The sequence below is a fragment of the Nansenia antarctica genome, assembly GCF_963989245.1.
Source record: "Nansenia antarctica genome assembly, chromosome: 3".
Lineage (NCBI taxonomy): Eukaryota > Metazoa > Chordata > Actinopteri > Argentiniformes > Microstomatidae > Nansenia > Nansenia antarctica.
In genome coordinates, this window is record NC_137688.1 from 39,492,663 (window position 1) to 39,507,416 (window position 14,754).

Below are 14,754 nucleotides of genomic sequence, written 5' to 3' on the forward strand. Positions count from 1 at the left end.
GCTTTGTATTATCCTGATAGTTTCTTTCAAATACCATGATCAAGTTACTGTTGGCATTATGTATAGCATAATTAACTATAGCGTATGAACGAAGGCATTAACAAACAAGATTAGGAGCCATCATGCCCATGAAACAATGCTTTTACAGTTATTTCTCTCTCCCATGACCTATACCCTGACTTAAAGGGACACTTCACCGATCTTTCTACCTCAAATCGTTGTCGAGGTCACCTTATGAATGTGCACGTGAAAACAGCTTATCAAATGTGTTCTGTAGATCAAAAGCTAGGTGTCAATAGTTTGAGGGTTTTACCCTGAGTGATATATATTTGGGGGTCATCACATGGTTTTGAAAACGACAAAGAGCTTTAGAGAGGAGTGAGTCTTCTTTTTCCAAATTAGCGACAGCCTGTTTTATTTACATCGCTACTTTACAGTGCTAGAACATATAACTATTACTTTTCGACACAATGTCCCTTTAAAGCTCTACATCTATTACAGAAAATGACAGTAAAACAGTTTGACAATGGCATGACAATATCTCTTGACGCATTTCAAAATATATATTTCTGACTCTGCACGCAAATAAAGAAGCATAGAGGGCTGGGCAGCTCAGTTGTAGTGATGTACAAACGACTGTGTGATTCCATGCTTCACCATGGCATTTGCTCCTCCTCAACACAAAACCATATTTAGGCCTTGAACCGCTGCCTCTCGCCTGTTGCTAGGCTACACCAAGGAGATGGGGGGGTGGGGTGGGGAGGTGCAGATGAACGAAATAAAACACTTCTCAGACGAGAGAAAAATCTGGCGGGGCGTGAAAGCATCACACTGTGGAAATGAGAAAGCTACATTTTACATCAACTACGGAGCCACACAAAGAGGAGGCAGTGCATTAAGAACTTGTTCAGAAACCCCACCAAATGTTTCCCCTCCACTTCTGAGAGGGAAGTGGATCAGACCGCATGGGGGGGGCCTGCTGCTTGTATGGATCAATGGTGAATATGGCAGCTGGAGAGCTGTGTTTGGTTAAGCAATTCATTGTGATAATACTATTCACATAGACCAAACACCGCAGAACTGCCCTGGGAGGTGTTCAGTGCTAGAAGGAACTAGGTTGAAGCACTCCTTGATGTTTTTTCCAGTCAGGCTGTCGTGATTGAGTATAGGATGTCTTGATTGAGTGCAGATGAAAGCAGTGTCTTCCTAGCACAGCGCAAATCTGCTGCAGTCGAAGTTACTTTTATAACTCAGTATGTGTGTGTGTGTCAAAGGCTTACGGACTTGAACAAACTGGCAAAGTCACTCTGTTTTACCCTCGGTTCACATTGTGAGTATTATACCTGAACATTGGAAAATGCCATAGAACACTGTTTCGCAGATTAGGGTAATATAAAGTGATCCATCGCTGGCCAGGTTAACATTGCCCCTGTGACATGGCATTTAGAAGAGTAGTGAACTGCAAGAAAGCTCAATTACATACTCACAGCATGCACTGCATAAATCATGGAAAATCCTCTTTCAGGCCTGTCTCCGGGAAATTACTGTGGTGTTAGGAAAACACCTACAGTACAGCATGCTACCGCGCTATGGTAACTCGTAACTGTATACCACAAAGTATACAACCAAACACAACACACATCTTTTAGGATCATATACTCTGAATTGTCAGGGTCCATGGGAACTGTGCTTACAGTACCAGCAAGCCCCTACTGTACCTTCACGATGCTCTGATGAAGGCAGAAAAAAGGCTTCAGTCTCAAAACTCTACATGTATAAGGGTATTCAACATGTTCTACACAGCACAGAATACTGTGCTGGACAAAATCACTGACACAGGATGTGTTATTGTGTGTTCTGTGCGAGTTCACCTGCTTCTCAGGTGAAATATTCAACATTGATTGTCCAAATAAACTTTGTAATAGGAATAAATTTTTTGGTAAAAAAATAAAGAGTACCTCCATTCCCCATGACCAATCACAATGTAGCACTGATTGTGCAGCTGATGACATACTCACCCTCACTTTTCCCAACACTCGGAATCTTGTCGGAATCATGTGCTACCAAGCGGACCAATCACAGAGCTTACGGTTGCGTAGAAACTGACGCGTAGTTACATTTTTGGAGAGGTGCGCGTCAACCCTCTCCGTAGGCTACACAAGGCTACGCGGGCCTACGCAAGCTACGCCGTAGCCTACGCTGTCGATTTTACGCAGGAGCGTAAACTGGGCTTCAGACATACAAAATGGCCACCAAGACATTCCAGCACCAGCATGAAAGGAATCTGATTACTTTAACTTTTAGTGCCTGAGTGGAACTCAAAGAGTCTGGCCATGCCACCAACTATCCACCACCTAGGCTGAGACATGTCATGGACATACACTCTTAGAAGGTTATTCGGCTGTCCCTGTAGTAGAATACATTTCTGATGAACATTGAAAGATCCTTCCCACAGATAGGGTTCTACAGGGAATCAAAAGGTTCTACAACTAGCTGATTCTGATTCTGAATCTGATTCTACAAATCACCTACTGGGACAGCTGAAGAACCCCTTTTGGTTCAGTACAGTACAGCACAGTAGGTAGAACCTTGTTTTCTCAGAGTGTAACTACAGCTCTGTGATGTCGAAAGATTCCCACTGGTGTTTGTGCCTTTCATTCATATTACTACATTCTCATCTACATCTGTGGGAACCCTGCTTGCAGATATTGATACAAATCAATTATGATGCTAGCTGGCAAACAGAAGTAAAAAAAATCCCTCAAATTAATAGCATTTGTCACCGCTGCAGTTATTGGTGAGCTGGATACTTTAATTTAGGAAAGCTATTTTGCGGTATAAATGCCATATTTTGTCATCTTTAAATGTCAGCTGATGCTGCCAAGAGCATTTGCCCAACATTAAAGTTTAATAGATTTTGTAAAAGCGCCATCTCACCCCTCCCATTCTATTTCTCTCACTGCCAGTTCATCAGAAACGTATTATCTGCAAAATGGGCCAACTTTCTCTCAGCGCTGCATGCATTTGGCATCCCTAATATCTGTCTGTGTCAGAGTGTGAATACACCTGAACCATTCTAGGATGGGAGAGAAGTATATGGACATATCATTTTAAAACCCAACATAATGTATTTAAATTAAATAATTTATTCAAACGCTCACCAAACAATCATATTGCATCCAATATTATGACGGAATATGAGCTCAATTGAAAGATCATTGCATGGCCTAGAGTACATGCGACTTTCTCTAAGGCATATCACAGCTAGAGACAGGACTGCACTGCATCCTGTGCAGTCCAAACAATGTATTGTGTATCATGCACACTTCACTGACAGTTACTATTTATTAAATATGCGTGTAAAACTAAATAAACAAAATGAATCATAAACTGAGCATCCTGTTTAGCCTCATTATGTAATAACTGCACATTATGTAAAAAAAAATCCCAAAATGTAATAAAAAGTCACTTTCAATATGTAATAACCTGCACATTATATCATATGTATGATTTGTGTGTCTAACTTAAAAACGTTTTTTACCTACTATAAGAGCCGCCTCGGGGGTCAAATGACCATAGTCTTTACAATGGGAAGCTGCTATTTACACACAACAAACACTAGTTGGCCGGCTTGTAAATTAGCCTGCCTCCTACACAGAAAAACTGCAAAATAGCTTTATACTAGCTTATCCTGATGTGATTTAGAAAATGTAAGGATACTGGGTGGTAGAACGCACATGTCTAGGAAAAGTCATGAAAGGAGGGTCCTGAACTTGGATCGAGTGCAAAAATACATAATTTGTTTTACTCACTTGGTCAAATGACCCCACCCATGGCTGTTCTAGTGTTAAGTTACCAGTTACCTGTTGTTAAACCGGTTGAGACCGGATGAGATACACTGCTCCCGCTGGAATTCTTTTCTTCCATTTCTAAGTGAAACAAGCCCGTTGTCTCCATAGTAGACAAACTGGAGATCATGCGGGTGGAACTAGAAAGCCTGTGGAAATTCAAACAGGCTTGTTCACTAGGCACGAAGCACCAGGCTTTGAGCACTAGCTGGATGCTAGTCGAAAAGCGTCTATTATCAACACGTAGCCAGAGGTGGCTACTAACACTTTAAATAAACAGACTTCCCTCCGAGCCATACATCAAAGAGAGAAAAGTTATTGATGTTTTCAGCTCTACAAAGGCCTGATGTGACATGTCATTTGTGGTGAGATCAAGGGCATTGTAATGTGATGTGTGGGCAGGTTGAGATATGGCTGCAGATGCTGATAAGATAGCAGAGCGCCAAAACGTCTCTCCGTTTTCAGAGATCAAACATGTGACAGGAGCGGGGTCTGACAGCTCAGTGCTGGCCGTCCGGGATGTCAGCAGGACTATCTGATTAAGACTGGCCGCACACAGTCTCACACACAGTCTCGCACACAGTCTCGCACACCCTTTCTCTCTCTCTCTCTCTCTCTCTCTCTCTCTCTCTCTCTCTCTCTCTCTCTCTCTCTCTCTCTCTCTCTCTCTCTCTCTCTCTCTCTCTCTCTCTCTCTCTCTCTCTCTCTCTCTCTCTCTCTCTCTCTCTCTCTCTCTCTCTCTCTCTCTCTCACTCTCACTCTCACTCTCACTCTCACTCTCTCTCTCTCTCTCACTCTCTCTCTCTCTCTCTCTCTCTCTCTCTCTCTCTTTCACTGTATCACTTGTACACACTCTCATGCTCTCTTTCTATCTCTCCCACACTCTCTCTTTCATTCTACTACACATGCACACGCACACGTACACACACACTCACTCACTCACTCACTCACTCACTCACCATACAGTACCTGGGGTGTTGGCTGGGTTCAAGGTGGTGGGTGTGGGGATAGTGGTGGGAGCATCTAGATGGGAAAATGACAAATAAAGACATGTATAAGATATAAAGAAAGAATAGAAAGTGACGGAGGTCAATAAGGACGGGATGCGCGTATGAAATTGCAAGGCTTGGGAAATTATGCTATTTCTTGTGCAGTTACAATATTTGAGTCTGTTATGGTCCACATAACGTCATTGAGACCGGGTATTCCTAGTTATGAATGCCTGGGGAAATCCTTTGCAGAAAGTCGTTACAAAGGGTTAAAACCTGTTTGAAATGAGTGACGCCTCATGACATCAAATACATTTCTTGGATGAAGTTACCAAAAAAAACAGCCGGCTCTTCTAAACTTCTCCAGACCTCCAAAAGAGGTGTGAGAACAACATGACTTGGAGGTATGACTACGCAAGACTGGTACAAATGAAAAGATTACTTTTTCTGCTGACTTTCAGATAGTTTATGGTAAATTCACAAGCACACTATAAAAAGAGCTCTACGTACATGGAACTCCTGTATTGAGACAACATCTTAAAAAGTGTGCAAAAAGTTGGAAATTAACACAATTGATTGAAAGTGACCAACATTGTTACTGAATATCCAATACATTACACAACAATGCTTGTAATTAAGTTGAGAAGTGCATTGTGGTCCTCTGTGACTCAGTTGGTAGGTTGTGGGTTCAATTCCTGCTGGGACCATATACTGTATACTGAACATTATCTGCCCTCACTGCAATGTAATTTGCTTTGGATAAAAGTGTCAGCTAAATGGCGTATATTATGATTATATTATATTATTATATCATTAAGCCACAGTGGTGCTTTCCCCTGTGGTTTCAGTGAGCCCTAAGCAGCACTAGCAAGCTGATAATGTACTGATTAGGCCTTTCACAAACCGCAAACAATCATAATGAGAATAGCAAAATGGAGGCCAATCCAGGTATGCAGTAATGGTTCTAAGAGGTTTGAAAGCCTCCCTAATGTCTGTCCGTCTGTGGCACTGGGAGATAGTAGCTAGGCCCCTTGCTGGCGCACAGGCTCAGCAGGGGGAAATTGGCTGGCTGTCTTCGTGCCTTTACTGGCTGTGCTCCATCAAAAGACCACAGTGGGGGACCACACGCTCCCACACTAATGGTACAACATCAAGGGCAGCATAATGTCGTTGCCGCCGCTGGGGGGGGGGAGGGGGGGAGGGGGTATCAGGAACAGATTCTCTGCTGAAAATATTTGGAGGGGGGGATTTCTTTGCCTGTGACCGAAGGCGGTCAGATGATAGCTGAAATGTCAGTGTCTGTCTAGGAGAAGAAATTGGGCATTCAGGGGAGAGCGTCGTCACATAGGGCTGGATAGGATGTGGCACATATAATAGTCAGGCAAACAAGGATCCACCATGGGCAATTTGCAGGCTGGATGACTCTGGACTCAACATTATGAGAGCTGAAATATGAATGTATTTGGAGGTGCCATGTTCTCTGGGTGCATTTGTATCTGTGAAGAATCCGATATGAGACATTTCTACCGTAAATAGAAACAATGTGAGATAAATTGTTTGGCTATGCCCGCTTAAATCTGGCAGGCAATAAACATGCTTTTGTTTGCTTGTTTTTTTCTGCTGGTAAACAATTGTATAGACATGGGTCTCTGCGGATTTGCTTCACAACACAGTATAGGAAATGTCTTGCTGGGGTGCTTCAAGAGCAAATAATGTCATGGTTGAGACACCTAATATGGCTGATAATTGATTCATAGGTTGTTTAAAAAAAAAAGGGGGAAAAAGGTGTATTTCTTTGCGGGATTGCATGGCAACATAAACTTTTGGCAAAACCCTTTCACCACCACAATATCAATGATCAATTCTGAAATGCACTGATAATGGCTGCCATCTTGATCAAGGAATCTAAATAGATACCGGTACACAGACACACAGACACACAGACACACAGACACAGACACAGACACAGACACAGACACAGACACAGACACAGACACAGACACAGACACAGACACACACACACACACACACACACACACACACACACACACAATACTTAGATTCCTTGACCTTGGTCAGGATCAATATATTTGACAGGGTCTCTTTTGAAAAATAGATTTTCTCCCAATGAGGTTAACCTGAATAAATAAAAGTTACATAATAAATATGCCCGCCCTGTGGTTATGTTTCCCGAACCTATACAGTATGTCCTTGCATTCTTACAGTAGGCTATAATCTTGTGGTCAAGACTACCATATCTGAGCTATACTCTAAGCCCAGGTGGCTTCTGGGAATCTTTGATTTCATAGCCGTGTCGGATATTTCTGGGTCAGAGAGTCAACTGCTGAGCCAACCGATGGGCAAATGATAGCATTGTTCTCTTGCCAACAGGCAGTACGTGTGAATTATAACACCAGGTTACCCTCATAACATTACAGAGGAGGTTGTTGGAGACCTGCCTCTTTGCCAAGCTTACTCCCACATCTGACACCAACACTCATAGCATACTGAGAAAATCCCCACAAATAGCCTGAAAAGAAGGCTAACTAGCCCACTGCACAGACATAAGTATCTTTGACCTTATTTGTTGTACTTTGGCTTCGTGCCTGTCAGTGTTGTTGTCTATCACTGAGAGGTTAAAACCTTTTTTAAATGTGTCCAAGTTAGAGCTTTTCACTTCCATGGTGTGCTGAAATTTCGCAAGATGAAAGCAGCATCAACTCTCCCCGTTGAGCATTTGTGGTTATCAAGGTTAAACATGCTACATACAGTACTGGGATTTTCTGGCTGATCCACACAGTCTGCTGGGACACACTCTAGGGGAAGATATTAGCTGTGGATTACAACACACAACACTAATAAGTTCCACCAGGGCAGAATCTAAATGCGAATCTATATGTGTTAAGTAAAGCAGTCTCACACTCTGAGACACACCTGATGAAAGGAGCGGTTACCACGCCTAGACGACAATGCCTACCAACGTTCATAAACACACGCTAATTAATCAACTATAGCTATGTAAGTAGCATGATAAGTCCTGTGGGGGCAGACATCCCATCTATGGACCACAACATGCTTTTTGTCTGCCGTTTAATCCTCTGAATAACACAAGTGGAAATCTCAGACATAATTACACGCTGCTATTAGCACCTTTTACTAATCTCCTGTGTCTCATTATTGCAGCGTAAAGGAATGCGGCCCACTCTGATAACACGGGAGATATTATGTTTAATAAGATGATAAAGGACTACAGAGAAGCACCAGAAGTTATTTCTCGATGAGGAGGGAAAACAACAGTCCCAAATGGGAATATGAATGGGTAATTCAAAGACCGCAAGCATGTAATGTACAGCTTCACATATTATGCAAAGCATAAGACACTAATATGTTTGCTGCACTAGTAAACATAATACTTTTTTACAATGTAAATGAATAAACAGAAGTCACAAATGAACACATTCCAAACCAGATATAGATCAGTATTCATGCGGGAGGCAACAACAGCCTGCTCCCCCAAACAACGTCTTGCACATTTGAGAAATGAATTGGAGGGATAGAGAGTGCGTGAATCATCGCGTATCTCTGCTGTATGAAGGTGGATGTTATCACAAGTATGAGTTGAGTTGTAGAATGATAACTTGAATGTTCATGCACAGCGTTATTCACTAGCATATGTCACATTCTGTTTTTGAAGACGCTCATTAGACATCAGCTCCAGAGTGCATACAGATGCACCACCTCAAAGTGGCAGTGTGATTAGTCTCACAGCCACCTACGTCATTAACAGTCAAACAAGTCAGAGCGTGGGATTATCTAAGAGGTGGCAGAGTAGATCTATGTTAGTCAGAGTGATCAACTACTGTACACATTACAGTGTCACAGATTGTGTCTTTATGACAGATTCACAGAGAAACTGTCTGCAGCGTCTCACACATTACAGGGGGTAGAGCCAATAGGGATGCAAGGTTAAAGGGATGATTCAATATTTTTACACTTACATTCATTTTTAGATATACAGTATCTTCCATGGTCGACAATCGACCCAGATGGTTTTTTGTGCTTACCTTTGTTATTAGATCTTATGATTCCAATACAATCAAGTGGACTACAACAGCCCAAACGGCAACATTCTCTTGAATATATCCAGATTTGTCTGTGCATAGTCAGTGAACATCCAAGATTGTAACACACAGCATATCCAGCTGACATTATAGGAGCTGAGCGACAGTTGCCATGACACCCAGTACTACGTACCATAAACATAGAGGATGTAGTCATCATATGCCTCTCCCACAGCATTGGAGGCCACGCAGCGGTACGTGCCGTTGTAGGATTTATTGAGGTTTTCGATGAGGAGGTCAGAGCCAGTGATCACGGCGTGTGTAGGCACATCATCATCTACTCTCAGCCAGCTGATCTGATGTGGGCTGGAGGACACAAATACCACACACGTCCGTCAGTTGCCATCCGTCAATAGCAGAAATCTGAGCTAAAGGTCACCTCTCAGATCGGCTCAGGAAAGCCATCAGCAGATCCAGTCTAATGATGTATTTTACAATTGGGAACATTTAAATGATACAATGCAATGTAAAGGTTACAGTAGTGCTTAGGTTGGCAGAAAAAGGATAGAGAGAGACTGAGACTGTATTTGTCTGTCTAGGCCTAGGGTATGTTAAGGATAAAGTGATGTGTTGTTCACTAGTGTAAACTACCTGTGTGAATACTCACTGTGGTTTGCCTTCCGCTATGCAGGTCAACTCTAGATTCTCTCCCTCTCTTGTTAAACCCTCTGGGTATTCCACAACGATCTTGACTTCTGGTTTGTCTGAAAGTAAGGATATGGAATTAAAATATGCATTGTATGCAAACACATTGTACACACTTTATAATTCATATCATATTCACAAACAAAGTATCAACCCATCTGAACTTGTTTCATGCTTTCAGTCACTTGTTGAGTGTGTCTTCAGACAGAGCCATTGGGCTGTGAGTTTACAGTATATAGCGCTATTACAACATTGCTTGTTGTTACTTCTGTATATTTTATCTTCAACATCAAAGACTCGAGTGTTCAGTGAATTAAGACTGCATACATTTGGGCGCTAAAGGGACACAACTATTACATACAAAACTAAAACATACAGGGCTGGATAAATGTCTACAGTATGTAATGTGAACAGACATTTAGTCTACCTATTCAGCTAAATGCTTTTTTTCTCTTATCAATGTTAGCCAAAGATTGCTCAAATGTCAAGCGGTTCCAGTCGAGCTTCTCCTGTCTTACCACGAAAGGTCAGACAAAGCTGTCATCTATCTGAATAAATTAATATGCTACAGAGACTACAAAACCTTTTTAACCTTTCCCTGACGTTCTACACAGTGTATGAGAGCCTGTTTTATGTCTCCAATCAATACGCCGTTTGAACAAAAGTTCCCTTGAGGTGATTGTATCCAAAGGGATGTATTGTGACATGGTTCTCTGAATCTGGACTGACAGGTGTTCTATCTATGTAGATTCTACATAATGATCTAGGCTAATTCATACATCCTTTTTCTGTACTGTAGGATAGACTCCAGAGTGACTGCTACACCAGCCCTGTACCCTATTTCTCCAACCTTTACTCAAAGTGGCCTTTTACATTACCCCCACATGGATTTCAAAGCATAGGATTGGTGTAAGAGCCCAGGCATATGCTTTTCAATTCATGTCAGGGAAGAGTTCAGGGAAAAGTGTGGATATTCAGGGAAAAGTGTGGAAGGAGCAGGAGGAGGAGGATGAGTCATGTGCGGGAGCTAGCAAGACAAAAGCAGGTTTGCCAACACACTGCTTTCTTACCTTCAGACTTACAGTCAATGTACAATTCTCACAGCAAAACGTCTAGCACCCCCCCCCCCCCCCCCGCCCCCTTCTCACAACAACAATTTGGTTGTTTGAACAGATACAGATACAGATAATGACACTGTCTGAATGTCTCTGTACACCTCTAGTATTTGGGATGCAGGTAGGAGTCAACGGGTGTGCCCCAAAAGTCTTTCCATTATTCTTCACTTCCTCTCTCCTTGCTTCCTTGTCAAAACAAATCTAAGGAGGAGGACCCTTGGGTGTTCTCCTCCAATGCGTTTTGAGAAGGAAGTGGGCAGAGAGGATGCATGAAATAGAGGGAGAGAGACTATGGAGATGCAACCCCTATCACCCCATTTTCAGGCCGCTTGCGTTAATCACTTCCAGGTCACTTACATTGCACTTCCAGGTATCTCTGTGCTCGGAGGTCCTTTACGGCTGGGTGGTCGATGATGCAGCTCACCGGCATTCCATCGTCCTCCTTCAACACGGTGAACCTCACCCGGCTGATAACGGTGAACATCCTGTCGTAGGTCTCCTCCACCGTCGACTCTCCTCCTATAGAGAGAGGTGTGTTGGTTATTGGACAGGAGAAACAGGCCTCAACTCCCGACAGCCTATCGATCATAACAAGTATGGGCTGTGCTAAAATTCAGCTTAAAGAGCGATATGAGCATCACTGGTTCTTCATTGGATAAAACATCCATTACAAGGAATTACATTTCAGTTCCAAACATGATAACGCGTTACAACATGTGCATCCATGTGCATTTCCTTGAGCCTGGGTTTAGTGGTTCCAAATTCTTATTAGGCCCGGAGTGAGGTGGGGTTGTTGTTTGCCGTTGGTTCGATCATGAGTGTCTCTGCAGCAGTGGCCTGGGGCTGAGCGGCTGAGCTGCGTTCAGGCTAACCCTGCAGTAATCTGCTGCCCACCAGGCTCCTGGTTGTCAGAGGGGCATTCATTTATAGAGTATTACAATGCCTATGGGGCAGCGCATTAGCCGCAGTGCTGAGTGTGACGGTTTACTCGCACCTAATGAAGTGAGGAAATAATTACAGCCCCTCTCTGACCTGCTGCAGCACCCTTCTATCTCAGCCGGTCGCAGGGGACGAGAGTGAGGCTAGGTTCAGGACTCAGGGAGGGCAAGGCACACACACATTGCTGTTCCACACACGCACGCACACATTCACGTACGCATGTGCACGTGCACACACACACACACACACACATGTGCACACACACACACACACACATGTGCACACACACACACGCATGCATGCACGCATGCACGCACGCACGCACGCACGCACGCACGCACGCACGCACACACACACACACACACACACACACACACACACACACGCACACACACACAGAATAGGTTTCCAACTACCATTCTACAGTAATTGTGTAACAACCTAAATGAACACAATTAAATTACATTGTGTCGGTGTTCTCAGATAACATAGACTAAATGAGTGACAGATGAGATCACATGACAAACAACATTCATTAAAAAGTGCTGTTTTGGTCCAATCAATGTTCTTTCTAACATCTGGTGTCGAGGTTGAGCACTGGCCTTAACATACCATTTAACATTTTGTTAACAAGGATATGCACATATTTGCCATCATTAGAAAACATTGCATATGTACATTTTCAAATGATCTGTGTGGCTAAAGGGGTCAGCAAAACTCAAAACGACATGCTTCACCTTTAAAGGGGAACAACTCCAAATCTGGTAAATTTGTCTATGTGACTTAACCTCTCTGACTCAGTGAAGGACTGTCTGTCAAAGTGCGTACCTCTCTCACTCAGGGAGAGCTGAGCTAGAGCAAAAACAAGTCAAATGGTTACAGCCCATTAGCTTCTCTTTCCTTCTTGCTTGGCAGACAACTCAGAAAGGGTACAAATTTGAACCTAGGATCCAATATTATCTGGCAAAATGCATATGCCATATCTCTGAATCAATTAGGCTTCCCAAACATAGTCTGTTCGTTGTGAGAACACAGAGAACATTCTTTTTTTTTCTTCATAGATTTGATGTATTCTACAGTTCTATCTAGTGAGAGGGGGGGGGTTGGGGGGTGTAATTATTATTTTTGCTCTAACTCCGCTCTTCGAGTGAGAGAGGTACGTTAAGACAGACAGTCTTCCACTGAGTCAGAGAGGTTAAGACAGACAGTCTTCCACTGAGTCAGAGAGGTTAAGACAGACAGTCTTCCACTGAGTCAGAGAGGTTAAGAGAGGTTAAGGTTAAGAGAGTCAGAGAGGTTAAGAGAGGTTAAGGTTAAGAGAGTCAGAGGTTAAGAGTAAGACATAAATGTCCCAAATCTGCAGTTGTTCTCCTTTAAGTACACCGTCATTCAGATGAAAAATCTCAATATGCATAACATAGCAGCTAATTAATATCTTATTAGATCCATAATGAGAAGTGAAGTGTGTGTTTCAAGGGGTGCAGAAGGACGTGACTTCATGCCTGTCCCTGTGTCTCCACTGCCAGTCTGTATTAGCCCCTGTTCACCACTATGGCATTTCAGTCATCTAACCAGCCTGCAGTAAACCACATCCCCCAGAGAAGCCCAACATCTCATAAACACAAATTGACTTCCACTTCTATAACACTGGAGGCGCAGATGGCATTTAGCTTCTATTCACTCCCTGTCTGGATATTTCATCTCAACACACCAAATGAATCCTCTCCACTCTAATACATATGTAATTTGACAACAAGCTCAGAGATATAGCCACTCTATGTAAATATGATCAGGCTGGAATGAATTTCCCTGGTGCTGTACAATAAGTGTATAGGCTGAATAATTGATGACTCTTGATCCTAGGAGAGAGGCATTAAGGGATTGCACCACACTACAAACATTATAGCCTATGCCCTACTGCTTTGCAGACTACAGCTGTTTAGTCGAATCGTTAAACTACAACTAGTTCATCATTCTATTTAACCATAGAGGGTTAAAAGTTAATCATACAATCTAAAACCAAAGCTTTAGATCTTTGAAAAAAATCTAAAAACGAGCAACCTAAACAGACTGATATCTTTGAGAATGTAGTACTACATGTAGTACGTTCATACAAGCCCCCCACAAGTGGCAGGTCAATCATTTCAAACACGCAGATGGGTTTACGAATAATACCTGCTAGCAGCATGTTCCTTCATGAACCTGCATACAGCAGGTTTCAATTATATCTGCAAATAACAAGCTGTTTTGCAACCTGTTTACAATCAAACCTGGTGGCAGTACACATCAACCCAATCTCTTAATTAAAACGTCAAAAACTTCATCTTCATCTTATACATGACGTTTCATTATAGAAGGTCAAGGCAGTGACATTTTATGGCTAAACATCTGACAATTGAAGAACATTTTCTTCATATGTAAACAGAAGAAAAAGTACCTCTACTTAAGTACACTTTCACTGAAGTAACAGTACTTGCTGGTAGTTTCATTACTCGTTTCACCTCTTGATGTGTGAGTAGAAGTGGAGGAGGCTGTTATTCCACTGACCTGTCAGCTCCTGCTTTCCTTTCATCCATCTGACAGAGGCGGCTGGCTTGCTGCCCATGGCTGTGCAGGTGAGTTCTGTCTCGTTCCCCTCGCTGACCATCTCTTCCCGGGATTCGATGATTGGGCTGCCTGGTGGGACTGACACACACACACACACACACAGCAAAAGCCTTAGACACACAACAGCATGGCACAGGTTGCATAGGTTTGGAGGTATACACATGTACTCATGTAATGTGTGTGTGTGTATGTGTACTGACACACACGCACGCACGCACGCACGCACGCACGCACGCACGCACGCACGCACGCACGCACGCACGCACACACACACACACACACACACACAGAGATTTGGGCAATACACAATATATAGTGGATTGTAATGTTACAATTTCTTTAGCTGTGTAGTTTTATTGAGTTAATACCAATGTCTAGTCTAAATTTCATGTGAATAGCTGCAATGGAAATTGAATTTAAAATGTTTGATGTGTTTCCCCACTGTATATCTTTATATTCCATATTTCTTTCCTTATAGCCTGTATAAGGC

The 14,754-nt window shown here is 42.7% G+C and overlaps 1 protein-coding gene across 1 annotated transcript in view; it reads right to left on the reverse strand.

The window, feature by feature from the left end:
• Nucleotides 1-14,754, reverse strand: part of cadm1b (cell adhesion molecule 1b) — a gene marked incomplete at both ends in the record, with an annotated part of 124,991 nt that overhangs the window by 14,137 nt on the left and 96,100 nt on the right. The window contains 4 exons of the mRNA XM_080527840.1: nucleotides 9,092-9,264; nucleotides 9,566-9,662; nucleotides 11,076-11,237; nucleotides 14,205-14,342. Of these exons, the coding sequence (XP_080383966.1) occupies nucleotides 9,092-9,264; nucleotides 9,566-9,662; nucleotides 11,076-11,237; nucleotides 14,205-14,342 (570 nt within the window). The remainder of the gene's footprint in view (nucleotides 1-9,091; nucleotides 9,265-9,565; nucleotides 9,663-11,075; nucleotides 11,238-14,204; nucleotides 14,343-14,754) is intronic.